Source organism: Cynocephalus volans, chromosome X, assembly GCF_027409185.1.
Source record: "Cynocephalus volans isolate mCynVol1 chromosome X, mCynVol1.pri, whole genome shotgun sequence".
Lineage (NCBI taxonomy): Eukaryota > Metazoa > Chordata > Mammalia > Dermoptera > Cynocephalidae > Cynocephalus > Cynocephalus volans.
The window spans coordinates 9,751,772-9,778,118 of NC_084478.1; the positions used below are offsets into that span (position 1 = coordinate 9,751,772).

At 45.9% G+C, this 26,347-nt stretch overlaps 1 protein-coding gene across 3 annotated transcripts in view; it reads right to left on the reverse strand.

Annotated features, from left to right (window-relative positions):
• Positions 1-17,093, reverse strand: part of LOC134367373 (protein Shroom2-like) — a 125,324-nt gene extending 108,231 nt beyond the window's left edge. For all 3 annotated transcript variants that reach the window (XM_063084110.1, XM_063084109.1, XM_063084108.1), the window contains exon 1: positions 16,944-17,093. In XM_063084110.1, the coding sequence (XP_062940180.1) occupies positions 16,944-17,093 (150 nt within the window). The remainder of the gene's footprint in view (positions 1-16,943) is intronic.
• Between the last annotated feature and the right edge of the window lie 9,254 nt (positions 17,094-26,347).

The following is a 26,347-nucleotide window of genomic DNA, read 5'->3' on the forward strand; positions in this document are numbered from 1 at the left end:
AAATGGTGGAATATTATTCAGCCATAAAAAAGAATGAAGTACTGATCCACGCCACAACATGGATGAACCTTGGGAACATCATGCTAAGTGAAAGAAGCCAGACACAAAACATCACATATCATGTGATTCCATTTACATGAAATGTTCAGAATAGGCAAACGCATAGAGACAGACAGAAAGTAGCTTAGCGGTTGGTAGGGGCTGGGGGCAGGGAGGGAATGAGGAGGGGCTATTAATGGGTGCCAGGTTCTTTCTGGGTGATGAAAACGTTCCGTAATTAGAGTGATGGTTTCACAACTCAGTGAATGTAAGAAAACCCACTGAATTGTACACTTTAGAAGGGTGAATTTTACGGTATTTGAGTTATATCTATTTGTAGAAATTTTTTAAACTCAAAGGAAAAGAAATGCAGACAGGACCCCCCACACACACACTCCCCAAGTGAAAGAATTTAAACGAGGCATGATACACCTTTAATCTGAGAGCGTACAGAACTACTGTATTTACTGGAGATCAGAATGCTCTCAGGGCTGCAAGGTCTGGAAGGAAGCCAGGCTGTGGACACTGGTTGTACCCACAGGACAATCCTCCCTGCAGCACCAGGCCTGGGCTTGCTCAGGCCGACAGCTAGCTGGGCTTACATGTGCTCAGGTGTGCCTGACACCCAGCACCAGCACGAGTCAGGCCCTCTTCCGCCTTCCTTGCTGGCCACGCCCCTCACTGACCTTCTGAGACATTGAACTCTGGTTACAAAAGGACTTCAGATGCAGTTAGGACAGGATAATCCCTTCGCAAGCAGGCACCAGGCGGCCCAGGGGAGCAGGGGAAAGGGAACTCAGCACAGCCACTGGCGCCACTCCCCAGGGCTTCCTTTAAATGTGCAAGCATGCCTTTCCATGGTCAATTACAACAACTTGGAAAGGAGAGGGGAGGAAAATAAGGGGCTTCAATCTCAGGAGTCTAACACAACCGTTGTCATTTCTCTGCTTTAATTCCTTTTCGGCGGGGCAGGGGGCACCTCTTTTACCATTTGGACCAGCACACATACAGTTCTGTGTAATGGGGTTAATTCCACCGCACACAGCACATGCTACACGCCATACCATGTTGCTGTGAGGCCCTGGAAGTGTGATTTTGTCATGCCTTCACACTACACAAGACCTTGTTCCTTAGGGACACCTAAGGCTCCTTCTGCAGTCTCTTTGGACTCGGCCTCCCCACAGGTCCCCTGGGCCCAGGCTTACAGGAAATGGTGCCCAGCATGACCTGCTGGGTCCTGGGGACACTCTGACCTTCACCCCCAAACTTCCACACCTAAAGCAAAGCAGCAGCATGACCAGGGAGGGCCCTGTTATCAGGACCGACACTTGGATGCAGGCGGTCCAAGTGCCCATTCACAGGCCGGCAGTCCTGCACCTATCGAGTACCTACTAAGCACTTGTGATGTGTTCATCGTGGTGCCAGATCCAGCTGTGATGCACAGGGACCATCCATGATCAGAGACAGATGGGACAGAGCCCTTCTTGAGGCCCCTGAACCCGGGCCAGGATGAAAACCCACTTTCTCCAATTGCTAGCTGGGACCCAGGGCCACAGAGTCTTTCCAGGTCCATTTCTCCATAAAAAAAAGTATTAAAAATTGTATTTAATGACTATGCAGATATAAAGATGGATATGTTATATGCTAAATTAATGTTATAAACATATGTTATGCCATTTTAAACTAATATAATTTGATGTTATATATTTGATTTTAAAACATATTTCAATGTTATGTAGTAAAATATTAATACATTATATTGAAACAATACATCTCAAAACATTTTCTTTGACATAAAAGTTCAATTCCTTCTTCTGAAAATTAGAACATTTTCATGGGCCCAGCATGTGCCTGCTATTCCAAGTGAAGACACTGGCCCTCCTATAACCTTGGGCGATTTTCTTAACCTCTCTAAGCCTTACTCTCCTCACGAGTTGACTTAGTCTGTTCAGGCTGCTATAACAAAATACCATAGACTAGATATCATATAAACAACAGAAATTTATTGCTCACATTTCTGGAGGCTGGAAGTTCAAGATCAAGGCGTGGCAGATTCTGTGTCTGGTGAGGACCTGTCTCCTGGTTCAGAGATAACGTTTTCTCTCTGTGTCCTCATACAGTAGAAGGGATGAGGGAGCTCTCTAGGGTCTGTTTTATAAATCTATTCTATTATATATCTATAATCTAGTCTATTTTATAATCCCATTCATGAGAGCTCCACCATCATGACCTCATCACTTCCCAAAGGCCCTACCTCCTAACACGATCACCCTGAGGATTAGGATTTCAACCTAGGAATTAGTCAGGGGGACAGAAACATTCAGACCATAGCACCAGTACAAACTATTGTAAACCTAACCAGCAGCACTGCTGTGAAGTTCACGTAAAATTAAACAGTCCCTGGAACGTCGTGGACATGCAACAGATGCTTTCTGGATTCTGGCTGCACCACTTTGACCTCATTGTCAACTTGGTGAAACAGGGATAATAGCAGTGCCCTGTGCCCAGGAATTTGTGGCAAACTGCACAGCTGCTAGCAAACAGTAGGTGCTCGATACAGCCCAGGTGTCATTACCTTCAATGCTCTACCAGGACTCCAGACCTGCCAGTGCCAGCGAGAGTAAAACAGTAAAACCAGTTCTCTCCCAGTTCTCAGAGGAGAATTATTGGAAGTCTTGGGTGAAGGGTTGAACATGGGCCAGAAACACAGCAGCCTGGGAAGGCTAGTCATGCAGATCACTGCAATCAGCCTCTTGTACCCAGGCACCTGGCCCTTCACCCACAGCAGCCTTGTCCTCAAGCACCTGCTCAAGAGTCTAAGACCTGCCTCCTGCTGCCCTGCAGGGATACAGCCCCTCTGACATTCACTGCCCTGAGCCCTCATTCAGTGGGGAGTTGCCAAAAGGAAGACAGAGGAGCCAACAGGAAGAGTGTTACAACAAGGGGATGTCAAATGCTGTAGAATAGTGTACCATCCTCCCCACCAGGGGCAGGGTCCAGCTAACCCAGCAGACCTTCCTCAGACCATCCTACCCACCTTGCCAGTGCCAGATACCGTGAGGGGCTGGGGCTTAAGAACTGAGAGCTACAGCAATCCTACAACACCAGATGCTCTGCATCCTGATACTATGAATGCTTCTATATCCTTTTTCCTCTTATCCACCGATCAACACTTAACAGAGAATGCGAAGAGAAGGCTGAGTGTGCGTGCACATCCATGCTGCTCATAACAAGAATATGCTCCAAACAGGCAGTGGACACATGGGTTATAACTGACAAACCAAGTCACAGGGCTGGAAGAACAGGGACATGGGAGAATTCTGCATAGCATGTGATAGCAGGCCCATCGAGATATCACGGTGTTGCAATTCTTAAAATAAGGCTCATTTGTGCTTATTCATGGTACATGTCCTCTGCTATCTTCCCTAAACTTAGATCTTCCTCCCATAATTAAAATGTCTGTGCATGTTTAAATGGCTAAATTCATTATCAACACTGGCTAGCTGTTCCCATATCCAGCACACACATGTAGAACAACCCCTTGTGTGAACCTGTGCTGTCCAGACAGCAGTGGTGGATACCTTTCCACACTCTTTTCTCCCTTGTTTCAGAATTTAGATTTCCACCAAAACCCAGGTGTGCATGGAGCATACTGCATGCACAATCACCTTCTGTGTGTCTCCGATGAGAAGAAAATGCTAACACACCGATTTCTGTGTCCTGACGTGTTCTGTGACAGCAATCCCTCCTGATAGTTGGCTGTGCATAATGTAACGATTAATGATAGACGCACATTTAGTAAAAACCAGACCCACGTTCATTGGTGCCTCATCAAAATCACCTTCAGGAAGGTAGGAGAGGCTCTGGGTCTGGAAGCAGGTGGCCGTTAGTTGTGCTTTCTTCCTGACAGGGGCACAAAGCATGAATTGGTGGCAAAAATGCAGGGCACCTTTCTCTGCAGTCCTGGGGGCAGGCACCAGAGAAAACCATTCTAGCTGCCACTACGGCCACCCTCTGGCACCTGAGCAGGTTCCAATCCCCACAGAACCAAGGATTACCACGAAGCAAGGCTGGTGTATGCCTTTGTGTTTTATTAAAAAATTCTCTAATATCTTTTGAGCCTATACATTTTTAAAACTTATTTTTAAGTAGCCTTTTTAAGGTTCCTGTGGCTCACACAGTAAGACAGATTTGAATGTCTCGCTTAACAAGAAAGCAAAGAGGTAGTAAGAGGTGTGGCATCACTCAGATCCGGATCTCAGATCCTGACTTTCCACATCTGACCTCCGTGGTCTGGGACAGGTCACTCTCAGCCCAAGTTACCTTATCTCAGTGGGGCCTTATAAAAGTAAAAGTATTGAGATGAAGGACTTAACAGTGCTCAGACCATTGTAAGCACTCAACATACCTGTGGTCTGTTGTCCCTTTGCAAGGCTATAATGTAAACCATGTTTAAAGGACCTACCACGTGCCAGGCAGTATGTCACAATACTGAGAATGAACGAGGGCCAGTCTCCACTCTCAGGGACCTCCCAGCCACCTGGGCTCAAGGATGCTGCGAGACCAATGATCAGGGAGGCCCCTACAAAGGACATCGCAGGAACTGTGCATGACAAGGGAGGGAGTGTCAGAGGCCACACCGCCTGGGTGGTGCAATGTAAGCAAAGCCTTCCACGAAACTAGGAATGTCTCAGAAAGGACCTTTGCAAAGCCTCAAATAATACAGGATACTGGGAGACCAAGATATCGTTCTCTAAAGACGCACTTGGCAAACTTTACCATGTGAACGAATCACCTGTGGATCTTGTTAAAAATCTCCATTCTGATTCAGCAGGCCTGTGGTAGAATCTGAGATTCTGTATTTCTAACAAGCTCCCAGGTGATGGCTCATGTTGCTGGTCCAAGTACCACCCTTTGCCTAACAAGAGTCTAAAGTGGAGCTGTCCAGTAGAAATATGACAGCCACATACGTAACTTTAAATTGCTCAGGAGCCACGTTTAAAAAGGTAAAAAAGAAACATCTGAAGTTCATTTTAATAATGCATTTTTATTTAACCTAATGTAGTCAAAATATTTTCATTTCAACACATAATCAATATAAAAAAAATTACCAATGAGATAGTTTACACCTTCCTTGTTTCAAACTAAGTCTATAAAATCCAGTGTGTATTTTAACTAACAGTGCATCTTAGTTTGGACTAGCCACATTTCAAGTACTCAACAGTCACATATGACAAGTGGCTGCTATATCGGACAAAGCAGAACTAAGAGATAGAGGTGGGTGACAGCAGAAGGAAAGTCTGGAAAACAGGCAGGAGCTAAACATAAATAACCTTCTATACCCAGCTAAAGAGTTGCTGAGGCCTTTCCAGCAAGAGCCTAAGAACCAGCCTACCGATCTGGCACATTACCTGGTGGGAGTCTGGAACAGTCTGCCATATGAGGAGATTAGAGGCAGTATGCTGGTTAGAGACTACTGTGATTATCCAGCTGGGAATGAGGAGGCAGTGACACTGAGGACAGAAAAGAAGCAATAAACACAAGATATTTAGGCTCCAAAGGCTTGGTGATGATGGGCTATGGAGGGTTACGGGCAGAAGGGCACCTAGAATGATTTGTAGATTTCGGGATAAACCTACGGCCAAGGTTAGAAATCCAGGGGGAGAACTGAGGAGGTCAAGGAAGGTGAACAGTTTCCATTGTGATCATGCTGAGCTTGAAGGGCATCAGTAACGCCCAAGGGCCATTCCAGAGTCCAGAAGAGAAGTTGAGGCCACACATGTGAAAGTAAGAGATGTCTACATACACTTATGCTATTTCAAGCAAACGCATGATTACCACCTAGACGAGAGAGGAGAGAGAAGAGAAGGCCCTTCAAGAGAAACAACATTCCAGTAAATGGCAATGAAAAAGAGCCAGTAGAGACCACTGTAAAAACAGTCTGAAAGAAACGAAAACAATGAGTTTTCCTGTGAATTCAACATCTTTTTTCAGAAAGGCAATCATGGCAGGCATCATTTGAGAATTAAACTCTGTAAAAGCAAAGCCAGTTCCTGCCTCAGGGTACAAGAAGCTGCGTCCTCAGGTTTACCTTTGTGGTTGAAATTTCACAACCACGCAGAGTGGCATGAGGTTTTAATTAGTTTTCTCCAAAATACCAGCCACTGAAAATGGGGAGGAGAAGCTGAAACAGGTCCCTCCTCCCCCACAGCTCGTAAACCCTAACAGCATCAGTTGCGTGAGATCCCTGTCGTTAAATCAACACAAAAGAAATATGATTCAAGCAGCAGCAAGCCTATCTTTTCAAGTCCAGATGTTTCCTTTCCACACTTTAACTCAAGACTCAAGGCATCTAATCATAATGAAAATGTTAAGAAAAGCTACACATACCAAAAAAAGCACAGTTATTTTAAACACTGACATATTTGCCCAACTTGAGTACTCAATTTTCTAGAAGTTAGGTTTTTCTTTCTTATATATACAAGCCTGTCTAGAAAAAGCTAAATTATAAAATTCAGTGTATTCCACAATAACAAAACATGTCATTTCTTAAACTTTCAAGTGGCACACACAAAATTAAACTTCCTTTAATCTGTTATCTGACTCCAGGGACTGTTGATAATATAATTCTTAAGAGAATTACAAGAATCAAGCAATTAATAATTAGGTCTACATGATTCAAAGCAAACAATTTCCCAGGGAGGGGGGAATCAATACAGCTGTACTTCCAGAAATAAGATTATTTTATGTTTTGGGCTCCTGATCAATCTCTTTTCCTTCATTTTCAATTTTGTTCAATATTGTTTTAATGTTTTTGCAACAAGAAAAAAAAATACCACCATGCTTACAACTTTACAAGCATACATACAATTAGCACAGATAAGTATCATTCTGCTTACAGATTTACAAACATATGCACAATTAACACAGATGCAGAATTTCACGAGCTTCAGAATCTGCAAGCCATAGGCAAAGAACCCCCTTCACCTCCTGCAAGTGCAGGGAGGGCTTCCAGCTCAGAGGATCCAACCCACCTGACATCTGCAGGCTCTCCTCTTCCTGGGTGGTGTGGACAGATGAGGTCTTCCTTCACCTCCTTCTCCAGCACACTCCCTTCCCCTCCAGCTCCACCTCTCTCCAAGGCCAGTTATACTTGGCACTCATCCTTACCCCATTCTCATTGCTGGTCTAATTCATGTGTCTGTGTGCTATTCCCCAGAAGAAAACAAGTCTGCCATACAGGATTATAATGAATTAATCTGATAAAGGCAGCCCTGCTAATGATGACTTAATGTGCAGCCCTCCCAGGCAACAACTCCTGCACTTTACCCCAGGAAAAGACAATACAACCAGGAGAGAGGTCCAATCCCTACCGAGGGCTAATCATGTACACTGGACATTCCCCTAGCCTCCCCCTAGGGCATCCCACCCTGCCTCTCTGTAGTTCCCAGGCAATCATCAGCAGGGAGGGGAAGGAAAAGCAAGACAGGCTAAAAATTAAATTATCAACTGAGAAAAAAACCTAAGATGGAAAGACGCTGATAGGCGTGGAGGCCTCATTTTATATAATAAGTGTGTGGGGACTAAGCTAGGTGCTAATGGACACCCATGGTGATTCCTTCAACAAAGTAAATAATCATTCCTTCCTATATGGGTGTAAAGGAAGCATTTTATATTCTGTCTCTCCAAGCTGAGTATACTTGTTAAAAGGAAAGCTTTTGATTTCTCTCAGGATTTCATTTGTTACAACAGTCTAATTGCTATAGCAAGTAATCCAGGAAACGTACAGTGGCCCAAACACAACATAGGCTTATTTCTTGTTCATATAATGAATACTACTGGGAAGGTGACCACATCGTGGGGCAGCCACCTCCTCAGTCACTCAGGGACCCATGTGGATGAGTCTCTGCCCCAAGGCCATCTTCATTCCACCCATCCAGAAGGGGTAAAGTACAGCTTGCACTCCACTGGGTAGAACCATCATCTGGCCACACCTAGCTGCAAGAGAGGCTGGGTAACATAACACAACTGTGTGTCCAAGAGGAGGAGGAGACTGGACTCCAGCAAGTGGCATCTCCCCGACGCCTGTGAGTCCAACTCGACACCCTGAAAGATTTTCTACTGCCACAGAGTGAAGGAGTAAAGAAATGGAGTCTTGTCTCTGAAATACCCAGCCTTCATTTCTCCCATTATTTTCACTTCCAAAATCATTTTTTAAAAATCCTATTCTTCTGAATATCACATTGATATGAAAGAGTTACTCCCTTCATTAATATAAAAAGAAGAAACAGTATTATTCCCCCCAAAATTAAACTTTTGGTAGAGGGAAGGAAATAATAACTTCCAGTGAGCTGTAAATAGCACAAACAATGTACTGGTTGGGCATTACATATATCTTTTAATTAAATGCTTTCCTACAAATCCTATACTTAACAGTCAAAATCAGTAACAAAATCTCCTGGAGACACTTTAAACTCCTGCCATACAAAACCCAGCTTAAAGTCTTTCCATAGCAAATTGGTGATTCAATACATTATCATTTTCAAAATAGTTTTCCAAACTTTTTTTTTTCTTTTTGTCTTTTTCGTGACCGGTACTCAGCCACTGAGTGCACCAGCCATTCCTATATAGGATCCGAACCCGCGGCGGGAGCTTCGCTGCACTCCCAGCGCCGCACTCTCCCAAGTGCGCCACGGGCTCGGCCCTCCAAACTTTTAATGAATCAGGATTAGGGAAAGGGGGGAAGGGGAGGAAAAAAGAAATTTAAATTTACTAGAGCTAGCTTTACACATTAATTCATTTAATCACCATAATAACACAATAAAATAGGAATGATTCTGGTTTGACAGACTGAAGGATTAAGGATTGAAAAAGGTTAAGAACTGAGTGCAAGATCCAGCTCCAGATGCCAGCAAACACTGCCACTTAATCCAAGCTGGAACCACCAGGGCAGAGTTGACCACACTCCCCAACTGAGCAAAGCAGGGATCCCCTCAAATGGCAGACTTCCCATTACTTTTCAATCTGCTCTATATCAGAAATTTATTAAGTAAAGAAAAATTTATTATCCACAAGGACATGGCCAACCCAAAAGAAACAATCCAAAGTCATGGCCTTATGGAGTCACCAGGGAAACAGCCTCACCAGGTCATTCACACACATGCACACAGTCTCCAAACAGCTTGGGGAACTCACTCTTCAGTACCAGCAGATGGCAAAGGAGCACTAGTCATTTAAATAAAATATCTAAAAGGGAAGAGAGAAGCCAAAACAAGCAAACAACAAGAGCAGAGCTCAGAAACAGAATCTATGCAGAAAGAGGACATTTTTGTCATGATTTTTATCATCAGAGACATGAGAGAAGAACCATTAAATAAGATCAGTAGGGTACGAAAAAGGAACATTTGAGATACAAATAAAACTTTGGAATTAGAAAAAAATGAGTGCAAAAATTTAAAACTCATTGGAAGGACTGGGAAATGAGGTTGAACAAACTCTCCCAAGAAGATCAAAAATACACAGAAATGAAAAATGAGAGAAAAAATTAGAGCCAGTCTAAAGGGTCAAGAAACAGAAAGGCCTGACCTCCCTGCAGCAACACTGCACACCACCAGAGCACCGACACCACCTTCTGAGTGCTGAGGGAGATCTGTCTACAGCTGAGACTTCGCCCAAACAATCAATTTTTTTTTTTTTTTTTTTTGTCGTTTTTTCATGACCGGCACTCAGCCAGTGAGTGCACTGGCCATTCCTATATAGGATCCAAACTCGCGGCGGGAGCGTCGCAGCGCTCCCAGCGCCGCACTCTCCCGAGTGCGCCAAGGGCTCGGCCCAATCAATTTATTGTCAAGATAAAATCATGACATTTTCAGGCAGAGAAGGTGTCAAAAGATAACTCCCTGTATGTTTGAATATTTTAAGAGATGTTTCATCATTGGGGAGGATTTGATGGATAAATCAATGATCTGTGCATAGAAAATTAAGCAACAAAACAAAGCTCTCATTAACCCTAGTGACTGCAAAGACATGTGCAGGAAAAATAATCAGAGTATGTACCTCCAGGCTCAGCAGTGATACCATTTGCAATCAAAACAATGTCAACGCTGAATATTATTAACCCAATGCTTCTCAGAGGGGGGCAATCCCCTCCCCCACAGGGAACATCTGGCAATGTCTGGAGACATGTGTTTGGTTTTCATGCTGGGGGAGGAGGCTGCTACTGGCAACAAGTGGGAAGAGGTCAAAGATGTTGCTAAACACCCTACAATGCACAGGATGGCCCCACAACAAAGAATTATGTGGCCCCAAATGTCAACAACGCCAAGGTTGAAAACTCTCTTCTAACCAAAATTACAAAGTGATTACATTAGGCACATTTCCCCCAAGAAATGTGCCTAAACAGTTGGGGGACTGAGGGTGGGCAGCAAAAGTATGGGGGAAAAACACTAAATCCTAATCTTCAACTAACCAAAGTAGCAGCAATATACAATGTAAACCCATAATTTAGGGGTATGGATGGAAATACATAAAACAATCAGCTAAAAAGTTTCAATCATTGTCTCTAGGGAGGGGAAATGACAGCCAGAGAGCTGGTATGTAACAACCCCTGAAGAACTATTTGATTATTTATACTATACAAGAGCCACTTTGATAAAAATAAAAACAAAACTCAAAAAAAGATACACTAACACTTTGTCCCTTTCCTTCCATGAATAAGTAAAAATGTTGGCTTTCAAGGGCACAGACTCTATCCTGCCAGGGTTGAGCTTCACAATTTGCCTTTAAGATCTAAAAGTCTTAAAGTCACCTTTGGCCAAAAGAAAGATAATCCCAACCCTTCCTTGCCAATTCAGAGCACTGTTTTTCTTCCTTCTCCATCCAGCAGAGGCAGCTGTCATCACTTGCAACTTAACACCCTGGAGATTTTTTTTTAAAAGCCCAGGGTCTCTTCAACCTGAAAAAAATGTTACCTTTGCTTTGCAATTCAGAACATTCCAGTTTTGGGGTTCAACCAAATCAGATTAGCTCAATTTTTTTTAATGATACACTATCATCCTCCTACTAAGACATGACCCCCCAAAGAGAAGCCTGAACATTCATAATTGTAAACGGAATAGGCTCGATCAACTATGGGACAATGCAAATACTGGATCAAACAAGGTAACAGGAAAACAATCCTTCCAGTATATACCCTCCCTGTATTGGATACTGGCAATGTTTTCAAAAGGCCTTAAAAGAGCAACATGCAACCCAGAGCTCTTTCAAAATCCTTCATGTGGGTTAGTTTTCAGCTTGCATTTGGAAGAAGAGCCGTGGCTTGCAGAAACCTGCAGAATTTCTCCTCAAAGTGTTGCCCCACTCCTGACTACCGTGTTTAAAAGTAAAAGTTAAGAAATGAATAAAAAGTCTATTCAGCCTTTACACCCTAAAATTATCCTGTAGAATGTTTCCACCCTGCCTGGTGTGCAAGAAGAAAAGTTCCACAGAGCCCCAGGCTTTCTCCCTCTGCCCCTAAGAACTTGGCCACAGATCCAGGTTTATTTGCATGCTGACACAAAACAACTTTGGCAAGGGGACAATTCCAAAACACTTTCCAAATAGAAAAACCAACCCTTCCCAAATGAGCAGCCCCATCTCTTTGGCCATGAAGTATAAATGTGGATTAAGAATCCCAACTTATTAGGACGAAGTGAAAACTATTTGTTATGAGTTTTTCATTATCATACCATGCTACATTTAGCTCTTGGGCAAGCTAGTTTTCTTTTTTTCAAAAGATAAATGTTAGGACATGTTAAGAAGTACTCAGAACTGAGCCACGAAGACTGAACTTATCGTGGTGCAGAAGCATGACGCACAGCTTCAGTTTATACCTTTTTGGAACTGTAGAAGCCTCAGATTTACAGCGTGAGGGAGGCGACATTACTCCCTGGGAGAGGAGGAACCCCCCCCGAGCCTCCAGCTAGCCGGCCTTGGAGGAGGACTGCAGACACTCTGCCTGACTCCCCACCCCTGCGCCCAAAACATCTCTGGAGGAACAAGCATTAGAATTCAGCAGGGCCAAGTTAATTCGCAGGCTAGGAAAAGGTAATAAAGACATATTTGAAAGCCAGTTGGCAAGGCAGGTCTATAGGCTGAAAGGGTCTTTCAGCACAGGACAGAAAACTCATCTCTTGTTTTTGAACTGTACTACTAATTCTTAAATACGAATGAATCTTGAGCATTACGTGCATCCTACTAACCGCAGAAAACACTGTCACTGACAATCAGGAAGTGACTGGGGGTTTACAATTCTGAGGAGTGGCAGCCCCAGGTCTCCCTCATGCCCACCCTCTGAGAGGCCTGAAAAAGCAGCAGCATTCCCTAATGCAGACAATGCTGGCCAGCTGTGTTTCAACACAGAAACCGACCAAAATCCACAGAGAAGTTTAGATCCACTGCTGAATTCAACAGATCCCTCTTTTTCAAGCCATTACTGATATCTGAAAAAGGACTTGGCTCTTGGGGGAAAATATAAGGACATAAAAGACAACAATTTGTCCCAACCAGGGTTGCCACTCCGACCTCCCCATCCCTGGGTCACCAATGACATGACTCAGCACGGCCCCATCAGATGGATTCCCCTTTTCAAACTAAGGAAGGTACTGGGTCTCCCACTCCCATCCATCACCAACCACCTGTCTTTGTCCTGAGCCCTCTTCAACCATGGACTCCAGCTAAGGCTGTACACAGGACACTTGCAACCTGGCTCTGTATCCCCCAAACGTACCTGCATTCAGTATTCACTAGAAAGGACGTTTCAGAGCTCTGTCTCATAACCAGAGACATGTTCTAGCAGCGTGATCCCCCTGAGAGGGTGAGTCAGGTGGGGGGCCTATATATCAGCACCCCCAAGCATCCCACACCACAGCAATCGCCACAGCAATCCAAACCCCCTTCAGCTGGCTCTGTTCCCCAAACACAATCTGAAATCCCTGGGTGCCCAAGGGAGCTACCCCGTTTGGGCTGGGCCAGGCCCAAATTAATGTCTCCTTTGGAGCTTCTGGCTAAGGCTTCTGGCATTCTTAGAGGGGACTCTGAGAAATGGTGACTAGCAGGGGCTGGGGCTTCATTCCTTCCCTCTCTTAACAAACATTCCTGAGGCCGCAGGGGGCTGCTGACACCCAGCTGGAGTATTTAATGCTTCCTAATGAATCCCCCAAAGGGCTTTTTGGAATTCAAGCCACTCTGGTGACATTTTAGAAATCAGCCCCCTACCTTCCCCCTACTGAAGTTTTCCACTGGTTGAACCGATCGGGAAAGGAACACGCAAAAAGCTGCAGGAGCACATATATCCATCGGATATACTTACACGGGTCCTGAGAGGTCCTGTGTCAACGCGGAGTCTCGGAAATACCAGCAAATCGTGTAGTTTCTTAGAACGTGGACATTATTCCTGCTCCCTCGCTAACAGCAGCATGGAAAAATGAGTTTCAGTGTATTTTTTCACTAACCATAGCAAAATTTCAAGCTACGAATCAGTGGAAATGTATTGAGGAGTCACGAATCCTGTTGCCATCTTTCAGCAGAGGTCTTGTTGGGCTTCATGCAGGCAACTCAAATTCCAAGTATTCTTCTTGCCCAGAAGTTAGTCCTTTAACGTCACACTAGACCCAGAGAAAAGTCAGTCCTTACCCAGCGGCCACTCTGACTGCCCATAAAACAGAACACTCGGGAGTTCCTGTTTCTATTGCCTTTCTCTTGCTACAAAAATGCAGATGAAGCAAGTATTTGTTTGAGTTTTACTATGTAAATAAAGCCTGTTCTCAGGGCCAACGCTTGGGAAGAAAACAGCCCTCCACCCAAACACTAGCAGTGCCAGGGGCCTCCACACACACCAGCTGAAGGCTAGACCTCAAAAAGAAGAATTAAACATGAGCTTTTAAAGCAAAAATCCTGTAAGAGCAAAGGTAATACATAGTTAATCCAACAAAGTGATTTGCAACCAGGGTGATTCTGTCCCCAGGGGACATTTGGCAATGTCTGGAGACATCTTTGGTTGTCACACCTGGAGACAGGTACCAGTGGCATCCAGTAGGTGGAGGCCAGGGCTACTGCTGAGCATCCTAACATGCACAGGACAGCCCCACTACAGAGAATGATCCAGCCCAGAATGTCAACAGTGCCAAAGCTGAAAACCCTCCGACCCAACAAAGGCAACAGTTATTCGATACTGTATTGCAAGATGTAAGCAGATGTGAGCAGATGGCACAGACTGGAGGGGAAGCAGCAATGTATGTTTGACATCAGGTTTTGATTCTCAAGGCCCTTCCCCCGGACTGGCCAGGTTTGTGACCTCAGAGCACACCATTAACCTCCTATGAGGATTTCAAAGTACCCATCATCATCATAAAAAGAATGTGTCCACTTAGACTGGATTAAGCTACCCCTAATCAGAGTCTGCTAAATAGAAAACAAGTTGTATAATACTCCAGGGTTGTAATGTAACTATTTAATTGCACGGTTTTTTAAGTGCTATGTATATATATATAAAGAATTATTTAATGAGCCCCAATGAATTTTCAGTAACGATTGGGAAAGGAAGATTCAAAGCTTGGAGCAATCCAAATTCCGGTGGTGGAACAATTTTCCCTTCTCCATCACAATGCATTTCCACTCTCTAAGTGTTCTTAAATGGACAAGTTGTCCTTCATCCTTTTCTAATAATGTGACAGTTAAACTACCAGCTGTCAGACTGCAGCCAAGCCCCACCGATTATCTTAATCAAGGAGAAAAGGCATGTATGTGAAATATTGCTGATACCATGCAATACAACGTGTGGTTAAAATACATGAGTGAGCATGTGAGTGCATGTGTATGCATGTATATAGATGTATGCATGGAAATTGAGTACAGAAGTCCCAACTGAATCCTCTCCATCCTGAGCAACAAAACCACAAATTTCCAGTCACATGTATTAAAAACTAAGCATCCAAGGGGCTGGCCAGTTAGCTCAGCTGGTTAGAGCATTGTGTTATAACATCAAGGTCAAGGGTTCAGATCCCCATAGTGGCCAGCTGCCAAGAAACAAACAAAAACTAAGCATCAGTTTAAAGGAGGGAGTATCTCAGATAAGAATCAAAAGCATTTACTACATACACTGGAAAGGCTACTACATACACTGCTCCTAAACTAGTCACAAAAACTTTCAAAAACAAACAAAAAAATACTTAGCAACTACACGAAGGTGAAAACCCAATCAGGAGCAAAGTGCCCATATGCTCTGAAAAGGCCCTGCGGTATGTCCACAAGGATTTACAGCCCACCTCCTTCAGTTTCTATAATGTGAGCCTCTGGGACAGAGAGAGCCAGGAGGCCACTAACAATACACCAGAGTTTTTAGAACTTGGGGTACTTGTAGAAAGAACGAGGGGCTCTGGGGGTCCCTGCGTCCAGCTTCTGGTGAAATAACTGGACTTCAGAGTACAAAGTGACTTCCAACTTTCTTATAATGTGCAAGGCCAAAAAGGAAGACTTCATCTTAAATAATGTTTTACTATTTATTCCATCTACTGTAAAGAAAAAACTAAGGAACATATGTGGAATCTTTAGCACGTTTTATTTTTAAGAAATGCATGAAATGTTGAAGGTGTGAGTGATTTATGTGATATCTTTTTACGATTACCATCAGAAATGGCCCCTAAAACCTTTATTAAAAAGGCACATGCTAATGTGCTTTAAGAGATATGCAATAGAGTGTCCTAGCTGGGCAAGGTGTGCACACTTTATGATCTTCATCTTCACAAAGAATCCAATTTGATAAAGGATTACACCTTGGCTAAATTTGTAATAACAATGACAACCTCTTTCCTGAGTTCAACATAAATTCAGTGCATAGCTACTCAGGACTTCCCCAAAGTCTCTAGTTTTGTAAATACAAAAATGAAAGGAAATATAGAATAGAAAAGTTTGTTGTCTCATTTGCTATTTGAACAACAAAGTCATCCCACTTCCCAAATTCATTACCAGTGGGGCGGGTTAGGAGTCACTTAATTTCTTCCGGCTGTGGTGGGGCAGGAAAGCAGAGAAAACCAGTAAGTCACCTTCAAACGCTTCTAGCAGCCAAGGATTTTTACATTTTAAAGAACTCTTCCCAGAGAAACGGATCACTAGACACTTTTAACCAGAAGAAAACAGGACGATTGGATTGTCGTTTGTTTTTACAGGTTTATACAGGTCTGGCTGGCAAATTTCAAAACGGCAAATTTCTTGTTTTGAGACAAGAAAATTCAAAGTTCTAAAGCAACACACACACACCCAGGAGTTTCTTTGCTATTATTGAAACTCAAGTCCTACTAAAAAGTTTCTGTAAGTTTTTGCACGTATTCAGTGCTCCGTGGATCTAGGACTGGAAGCCGAAAGTCAGTAAATATCGACGGGCTGATGGGAATCGAGAGGCTAGGCTGGCGGCAGCTGCTAGCCTGGATTTTTTAGTGATAAGGGTGCAGAACCAGAGACCCTAGGGCGGCAAATACAGGCGGGGCTGGTTCTGTCCACCCCTGGCTTCTGGGAGTGTTCCTCTCCTGACCTCCGGGCAGCCCTGCAGGTGCAGGCCGCCGCTGGCGAGGCCACGAGTGACAGGGGACCCTGCCAGGCCCTTTCCTGGAGGGGGAGGGGAAGGGGACTGGGAACAGGAGCCATTTAAACTCTGAATGGCGCTGGAAGCCGCCGGAGGGCGGTCGGGATGACGCCAGGACCACACACCTATGCCCGTCTGGGCAGCGGTCCCCGCAGGTGACTCCGGCAGACACGCGCCCCCAAGCCAGGGGTGCGATCGGGCCGCCTCCTCCGGCGCCCCCACCCCGGACGAGCCCCTCGCGCCACGGCCACCTCCGGCTGTCACCGCGCGGGCCCCGCGGTCGCCTTACCTTGGTGATGACCAACGGCTCGCCGTGCTCGCGGCCGCCCTTGAGGGTGAAGCCCCACGGGGCGCCGCCACTCAGTTGCACCTCCACCAGGCGCCCGCCGTCGGCCTCGGCCAGGCACTCAGGCCGCGCGCGGGGCTCGGCGCTCTCCATGGCGCGGGGCGCGGAGGCGGCGCGGCCGCTCAGCCCGCGGGGCTCGCGGGACCCATGCACTCCGGGAGCCCCCGCCGGCCGAGGGAGAGGGGCGCCGCCGCCGCCGCCGCCGGCCACTGCAGAACTTGCGGGGCAACTTGGGAGGAAAGTGCCGGCCGGGCTGGAGGGCGCCGGGACGGCGGGCGGGCGGCGCGCGGGGGCGGGGCCGGCGGGGGCGGGGCCGGGCGGGCGCGCTCAGGGGCCCGCGCCGTTCAGCCGGGTACGGGGACGCGCGCGGGGGCTTGGCCCGGGCCCTGGGCTGCGAGGGGCGGGGCCGGGAGCGCGCGCGGGGTCCCCGCCGGCCGCTCGGGGGAGGGGCCAGGCACGCCCCGAGGCCTGGGCGCGCGCTCGGGGGGCTCGCGCCTCCCGGTGAGAGCCGGGGACGGGGTGCGCGCGCCCGGGGGCCGGTGCGGGCGGCTGGGGCGGGAAGGGCAGCGGTCCCGTGCGAGCGCCCGGCGTCTCTTCGGGGCGTGGGGGGCGTGTGTGGCCTGGGGGTCATGGGGCGCAGCAGGTGAGGCGGCGGGAGCGCCCGCGCGGGGCGGGACGCGGCGGCGGTGGCCGTACCCCAGGAGCCGCCCATGTGGGAGGCGCGGCCCGCCCGGCGCTCCCGCCTTTGTTGGCGCCGACCGCGAGCGCGGGCGGCCGCGCAGGTGAGGGCGGAAGCGCCGCGAGAGGCCCCTGCGTCCGGCACGGCTCTTCCGCGGCCGCACCTTTGGGCCCGAGGCCGTCCCGAGAGCCCTCGGCGCGCACCGACCCGGCCCCGACCCCGGCCGCGGAGCCCGTCCAGCCGCGCCGCCCACGGAGGCGAGGGCGCCCCCCGCAGCTGGGGCGGGGCGGCGCGCGGGGCTCGCCACGAAGCGCTGGCCCGCGGGGTGAATGGCGTCTCGTTGGCTAGTACGTCCCCGACAAAGAGAAGGTGGTGGTCTGGAATTCATGAAAGTCTGTGCATAGAAGACTTGTGCCACCTCTTCCTGCTTCTTTTCGATTCCCATAACACTCCGGCCTAAAGAAATATCTGCAGTGACAGGTATCGCATGCTTTGCAAAGAAAAAAAACTTTTTTTCTTGACTTTGTATATGTAGCTGGACGCTGTTTTCTCGAAGCACCTCCATCCAGGTGCTTTCAGCAGGTGGTGATGCTGGGATTAGGCGGCAAGGACAAGCTGGGAGAGCACTGGACTAAGACAGTCAGGGGTCCTTGGTCTTTAAGTTCTGCCACTGTCAAGCTGGAACGAGGAATCTCAACTTTGGTCTCACTTTCTCCAAACGTCAAGTGAGGGATTTGCATGCTGTGGCTGATCGTTTTTGTGGCTCATCCAGCCAATTGAATTGAGTCCAAACTCCCCTGGGAGCCTGTCATGACGCAGGGCAAGTGGTTACTGCCCCATAAATAAATATCTTCCAAACTACAGACTCCAGAATTCCTCTAGTTAGAAGACAGAGGCTATTTTTCTTTGTAAACAGAGACCTAAGGAGTGTGCTTCACAGAATCAATCTCAAATGTATCTTGACTGTAGTAATGATCACAAGAATCTGCACAGACTGATTAAACTGCACAGAACAAAATATACACAGAAAAGAGTGCATGTGAAACTGGGAAAATCTCAATTCTCTCGGCTTGGTGGCTTATATCAATGTCGAGATCCAGGTTGCGATGTTGTGCTATAGTTTTGCAAGATGTTACCATTGGGAGAGCCAGGTGAAGGGTGCACAAGAGGTCCCTGTGTTATTTCTTACAACTACATGTGAAGTTGCAATTATCTCGAGATAAAAAGTTTAAGAAGTGGATGGGAGTGATAAACCAAAAGGTAAAGGGCATATAAATGCACCTAGTATGCTTTTTAGAGTTTGTGGAAATCTTGTCTCAGAACAGCCTGTTCAACCCCCCTGCCCCAACTGCTGTTGACCTAAGTCTCAGCTCTTAACCTGGGGCTGAAATTCACACCACCCGATTAACTATAAGGCAAAGACAATTTCATCCTTTCCATAAACTACTGTTATTCAATGCAGCTCCAAGGTCATCTTTAACATTTTGTGTTCATTGTGTAATCATTGTCACATTACACATCTTTCACGTGAAAGGGTTATACTTTTAAGACTTCCTCATTAACTTCTTAAATTTAGGTGCAAATTTATATTCATTTTTACTAAACATCATTTTGCTGAGGTTTTTGGGTTTTTTTTTTTAATCTTTATATTAGGCATCCCTCCACACTTAGCATATGTGAATATTCATAAGGCTGCCATCTGTATTGACATGAATAAATACGCTGGAAGGGACTGGTCCAAGATTTGTGTGGCCTGCCATGAGACAGATGCGCACTCAGACTCATAAATCCTTTCGTCGACCTTTCGGGATTATATCGTTGAGCACATCTGGGTTGTCATCGCACCTGTACTTCTGTATTGTGTTTGTTATGTCATCACAAGACACCGTCAAACAAAATGTCTTAAGAATACATCAGTGTCTTGTCATTGAACGGCATCACCCCAACTTAACAGCCTCATACCCCCTTTAAGAGTATGACCTTGAACCAGTGTGGATCCTACTGGTGACAGCTTTCTTCTCTGAGAACTGGCTGGAATTTTTGTCTTTTGTCCTTTTGGAAAGCTGGGGACACGTTTCTTCTCTGTAGCCTCTTGCTCCTGGGACGTTCAGCTTCATTGCTCAGAGAGCATCAGGCAAGCGTATGTTCCTCTGGACTTGCAGAGAGCATGACTGTGAGCACCTGCATTCCGCAGTGCAGCAGTCCCAGGTGTTCATTCCACCTTTGCAAGCCTGAGGCGCATTTCCTGTGAGAGAGAAGGGAGAGTGAAATTGGAGGTAGTTCTGCTTCACTTAGTCAACAGCGAGCAGATTAATCAGTGAATAAAAGGCAAATCAACCAACTTTCAGAGATTCAATCAATAGCTTATCCTCTTTATGAAATAGATCTCAAATGATTTTATGGTTTTTTTTCTAATAAGAAAAGAAATTACAAAATGTGGAGAGTGGAGTTCCAAAATTTTACTTTCATCCTTCAAATTAGTGACTCACTAGGGTGAATTTCCAGAAAGCCTTTTAATATGGTATTTTTTAGAAGACAGTATTAGCCATTTCCTACTTGACCCATGGCATACCTGCTTTAGGGTCCTTATGAATTCAGACTGGTGGAGGGTCAGTCAAGGTCAGAGAGCGCAATGTGATGCGGTTAAAGGAAAACTTTGACCCAGAGTGCTTGCCCTTTGTCACCAAGGTTTGCCATTTTATTCTTGCCTTCTACAGCTATTTTCATAAACACTGGGATTTAATGTAGCTGCACATGTGTACCAGTGATAAAGGTTGAATGCCAAGCTGTCCCCTTCCCCCCACCTCCTCCACTGACCTACTAAATAAAGATGGTACACTGCGTCTTACTGCTGGTTGGAATATTTATATATCTCTGCGGAGAGAACTTCTGTTTCTACGCAGGGGAGTGGGGAGATACCACTTGGTCTCTAGCTGTACCTGGCACCACTGTCCTGTTTACGGATTCCACGTTCAGAGTTTGCATCCCAGGGCCTGATACTTTCCACTGAGGAAGAAAGTAGCTACAGCAGCTAAAAAATAGTAACTCTCATCCACAGACTACCTGCTGTGTGCCAAGCACATGATATAAATGGACTCAGGTCTTCTCAGCAAACGTGCTTGGCGTATACATGACCCCATTTTATAGAGGAAGAAACTGAGACCGGAGGGGTTAGGTAAGTTGCCTAAGATGCTGAGCCAGGTCCCCAGGAAGGACTCACACTCTTCCACTCAGGAAACAAAGCCTCTGCCGGAGCCAACGGAGTAGTGAGGGCAGTTTTGACTGAGTGGGGGTGTTGGCTTTCCTCTGTAGGATATTTGGAACATTTGGTCACCTTTAGAGAGGTCTTTGATCTCCAGACACCCACTGCCAAACAGGAAAGAGGCGGAAGCCTACCATGGGGCATCTGTGCTTATTAAACTGGATTCTAATTCCAATTCTTTTGTTTTTAGGAAATGCTCTTTAAAATATTATCACATATGAATTATTTCAATAAAGCTGTTTTTTAAATGTTATTTATATTAAATGTATGTATATTTATACACACATGAAATCTATATTATCTACATTATAGATATCTATATTACATAATAGATACATAATATATATATATCAATATGTAACTTTTTAAATCAGGAGTACTTAAAAAAGAGAGGGTAACTAGCTGGATCTACTGTAAAAAAGTTTTTATATTTTAAAATACAGCTTTAGAATACCATTGACTTTTTTTTTCCATAAAATAGCCAAAAAGTATGTATTTCTTGAGCACTTTTTACTTGCCCAGTACCGGGGGAGGGATTGCCAAGGAATGTAAAGGATGCAGGAAATATGAAACATTAACTCTGTCAGGAAAAATAAATGAAATCCCATGAAAAAAATCACAATACAATTAAGCGCCAAACCACTTTTAACTACAAAAGTTTCAGCGGGAGAGAAGTTAGAGAGAAGAAGAAGAAAAAGAAAAAAATAATTAATAAAGCCATAAGTGAAATCTTATTTCTCCTCTTTCATTGTAGAAACTCCAAATGGACCTAAAAGCAGAGGTCTGGTTTCACCCATCATGCACTTTTTTTCCTGAAGTATTTCGAAGCATATCCAGGCCATCCTGACTGAGCCAGAGGCTGAGGGGAAGTGGGGGTGAGGGCTCACTAGGTGGGGACCCCAGAATGAAGGCTGCACACTGATAGGAAGGTCCTCCATGGGAAAGGTGAGAATCCTCAGGACTGGAAAGCACAGATCTTTTAATGCGTGGGGAAGTTCTCATTAAACTGCTCAGAAGGATTCTTCTCAGGAGAATAATGTCATAGCCAGCTCTGAAAGGCTGTCCTCAGGTCCAGAAAAAATTCCTGTAGTGCGTTGTGTTGGTGGCCAGTGGCATTCCTGCAACAACTGTGCCTTGACCATCCACTGCACGCCAGGCCCTGTCTCGGAGCAGGGGACACAGCGCAGATGAAGCAGACATGACCTGTGCTCACGTGGGGTTTAGCACCAAGGAAGGGTGGCCCTGGAGATCATGGAGGGGCTGTAGCTAGCACTGGTGTGCATGGGGACCAAGATGTGACCTCAATGTGGTGGCTAAGGTCAATGAAGACAAGATCGCTGGTCAAGGAATGGAGAGGACACATTAGGAGGATCGCCTTTGTGGACATTGGAACCATCAGGATTTATCACTAGAGAACGGTGGAAGAGGGTGACCGTGAGCAGGAACCAGCTCCTTCAAGGAGTCGAGGGGAGTGATCCTAGTTAAGCCAATGACTTCAACCCAGAGGGACAGAGAGCAGTGGGTGGTTTGAGCCTAGGACACCAGAGCTTCAAGGTGGGGATTTTAAGATGGGAGAGAGTTGGTCTGGAAGGGCACATGGGCACCTGAAGGATGCCTTCACCACCCCCACTCTAGCCTGGCAGGGATAAAGAAGGAAAGAGCCAGCATGCCAGGGCTGAGGGTGGAGGGAGTCCTCTGTGCCAGCTGGAGAGGAGGCTGAGGACAGAGGGCTCTGCCGATGACCGAAGCTCTCAGAGTAGACCAGGGGAGGGAGATGGGGTGTGCAGGGTGTGAGGGAAAGAGAACACCTGGGAGTTTTGGCTGGCCGGGTCACCCGGGTCACCTGGCAGGAGCAGCGAGGAAGGGCAGAAGCTCTCCGAGAAGACAGTGCATGGTGAAGGCAGGAGGGGAGGCGGGGAGCGCCTGGAGATGGATTCAAAATGAAGTTGGAGTGGGAGTGTCGAAACAACTCCTGGGTTTCTGGCTTAAGTAACTGAGTTGAGCTGCTGAAAAATGGAAGTGGAGGACCAGGAGAGGGGAGGCAATGAGTTTTGTTTGGGTAGGCTGAGTTTGAGATGTCTTTGGGATACTGTATTAATTTCCTAGGACTGTTTGTTCAAATTACCATAAACTCGGTATCTTAGAACACGTGAGAGAAATTCCCTCACAGCTCTGGAAGCCAGAAGCCTGAAATCTGAGTGTGAGCAGGGTTATACCCCCTCTGGAGCCTCTAGGGAGAATCTGTCCCTTTGTCCCTTCCAGCTTCTGATGGCAGCTGCTGTCTCTTGGTTTGTGGCCACATCACTCCAATCTCTGCCTCACGGTCACGCAGCCTTCTCCTGGTCATTTGCTCTAGCAGCCCTAGGAAATGAATGCAGAATAGTTTTAGATTTGCAAAAAAATTGAGTGGGCAGTAGAGAGAGTTCCCATACACCCCATCCCCGTTGCCCCTGTTGTTAACATCTTGCATTATGATGGCACCTTGGATACAATTAGGGTATGTTGTTATTAATTGAAGTTCAGACTTTATTCAGATGTCCTCAGTTTTCCCCTAATGTCCCTTTCCTGTGCCAGCCACGCATCTAGAATATCCCGTTGTATTTATTTGTCTTGTCTTGAGTGCCTTGAAGAGGCTGATTTTATTTTTACTTGAAGACGTCTGTCCGAAGATTTCACAGTGATGAGCTACTGCAGAGTCTGAGGACACACTTCACAGAGCTTGGGCTCTCTCTTTGCCAACTCTAAGTGCTGACCTTGAATCTGACGAGGCAACCTGACTTCAGCTTCCAGTCGCCTCCAGGAGGCTTCCTGTTATTTACCCAGTGATGTCCCCTGGGCATGCCCAGGTATGCCTCAGGCACTGTGGGGATCCTTCCCTCCTACCCACTACAGGGCTATAACCACACACAACACTCAGAGGGAAACAGAGACCGTCTTCACATCCCTGAGCTAGAATAATTCGGGTTCCATGTGGCAAGGAAGGGCCTGGAAACCGAAGCTTCCGCACCTTTGGTGTTGGAGGACTGCTGATTTAGATTCAAGAAATTCCTTTGCTGGCTGCTGACCAAAATATTTGTTTCAATTGAATCTATTTTACTGAACTTCAAGGAATGTAGAAATATCCGACCAGCAGTAGAAATAACAGGAAGTAAGTAATGGAGGACAACTGTTTGAAAGTGGTAGAATTTTTCTTGGAACAGACAGATCTCTTCCAAGGAGACATAGGAAGTTTCTAAAAAATGAATTGATCATGACAATCATTTACTTTTGCATAGTTATCCACATGGAAGGCCTGCAAGAAATGTGTGATTCACCTTTTTAAAAATAAATGTTTATTTTGGAATAATTTTAGATTTACAGAAACGTTGCAAAGATAGTACAGAGAGATCTTGTATCCTCCATACCCAGTTTCCCATGTGTTAACTATGTACTTTCACAACTGTCCTTCCTAACTATGGTACTTTTGCCAAAACTAAGAAATCACCATGTGTCTGTGCCTTTTAACCAACTCCCGACTTTGTTTAGATTTCCCCAGTTTGCCCGTTGATGTCCTCTTTCCGTTCCAGGATCTCGTTCAGATCCCACATTACACCGAGTCCTAGTGTCTCTACTCTGTGTCAGCTTCTCCATCTTTCCTTGTTTACAATGACCTTGACAGTTGGAAGGACTGGTCAGGTATTTTGTAGAATGTCCCCCACTTGGGTCTGTCCAACATGTTTCTCATGTGTAGATGGTATATGGGATCTGGGCAGATTTCTAGAGAGGTGCCATGCCCTTTCACCAGCACGACTTACAGCTGGCAACTGTAGCCTTGATCACGTGGGTAAGATGGTCACCCTCAGGTTTCTTCACTGTAAAGTTACAGTGAAAAGTCCCCTCTTCCTGGTTAACTTTTTTAACATAGCAATTTTTATCATTCAAAGACGTTCTCTGAAAAATCACTTTGATTCAACAGTAGCCATCAACTTCCTAATTTGGCAGGCTATCCCCGAGATAAGATTAAGATGCTTGGATCACACAGTTGATTAAATCAATATAAATCGTACAGTAAGAAAGGGGGAAAGGTGGGGCAGGTGGATGTGTGTAGGGTAGGATGCCAGCTGGGAGTTACGTGATGTGTGTGTGTCCTCTCTGACTTGCTTTCTCTCGCTCTCTCCCTCTCTTGCTCTGCCACCTCATCCTGTCCTGCTGATCATGCAGTGAGTCCAACTGGACTCCCATTGGTGAGCCAGGGGGATTAGCAGATGGAAGGTGATTGGAGTCACACTACCGCTCTATGAGCGACTCTGGAGCAAGACCACCTGGCCACAGCTGGAGCTTGCTGAGCAGCCGTGGTATTAACTGCATGCCTCAGGTAAAGTATGAGTGGCCAGAATGGGTGTCACCGATGGTAACTGTTTTGAGATCTCAGGAATACTTGTGGCCACCTTGCTTCTTCCATCCCTACCTATATAGCTCACATGTACTCAACTTACATGTCTAGTATTTTCATAAGATACTTGCTTCTTTACATAGTTTCTCTTGTTTTCTAAAGCAGAATAAAATACTCTTTAAAAATTCAGCAAATACAACGTTACAAAACCCCGTGTATATTTCTTCTGTTATTGTTTTGTTTTACTTCGTTTGATACCAAAGGCCAGGAGTTGGTCAATTACGGACATCTTTTAAGTAAAGTTTTACTGGCACAGTACCATGCCCATTCATTTACCTCTTGTGTGTGGCCACTTCGGAAGAGTTCTTATGGAAGAGTTGGGTAATTGCAATGAAGACCGGGTGGCTCACAAAGGCTGAAATATTTACCATCTGGATCTTTAAAGAAAAGTTTTCTGACTTCTGTGAAAAAGAAATGTGACAAGTTTGAGAACCTTGGGTTATATACATGGTTGACTCTAGGTGTTCAACCAAGGGCAGAGCAGTAAGACCCAAAGTCTTGGCGAGAAAGGGCCATTATATTTAAACTATCAAGTACCACTCAGAGGAGTGTCACTTATCCACGTTTTCTACTCAGCACTTTTCAGTCCTGCTGATACTGAGATGAGTGCCCCAGCCTGTCTCAGACAGAGTTGTGCAGCGTGCAGGACAAGGCTGAGGGAAGGCTGTGCTATCTGCTCACACGCTGGCTCCAACCGCAAACCAAGCCCCTGAGGTTAATGTGGGTTTCCTCTTCCTGCTCTCAGCCACTTGGGAGTCACTGAAGCAGTCATTTCAACATTAGCCAAAGTCTATGGTTAATGAGCGAATTTAGTCCTTTTTGTTAGATACATGAGAGTTGACAGTCTTGTGTGAATGAGGACTCCAGAGAGAGCACAAAGTCATCCCAGACTAATAGTCATCTCATTTGACTATATTAGCATGGTGTGCTACAAAAGGAAACATTAGGTAAAAATGGAAGAGTTTTGAAATATG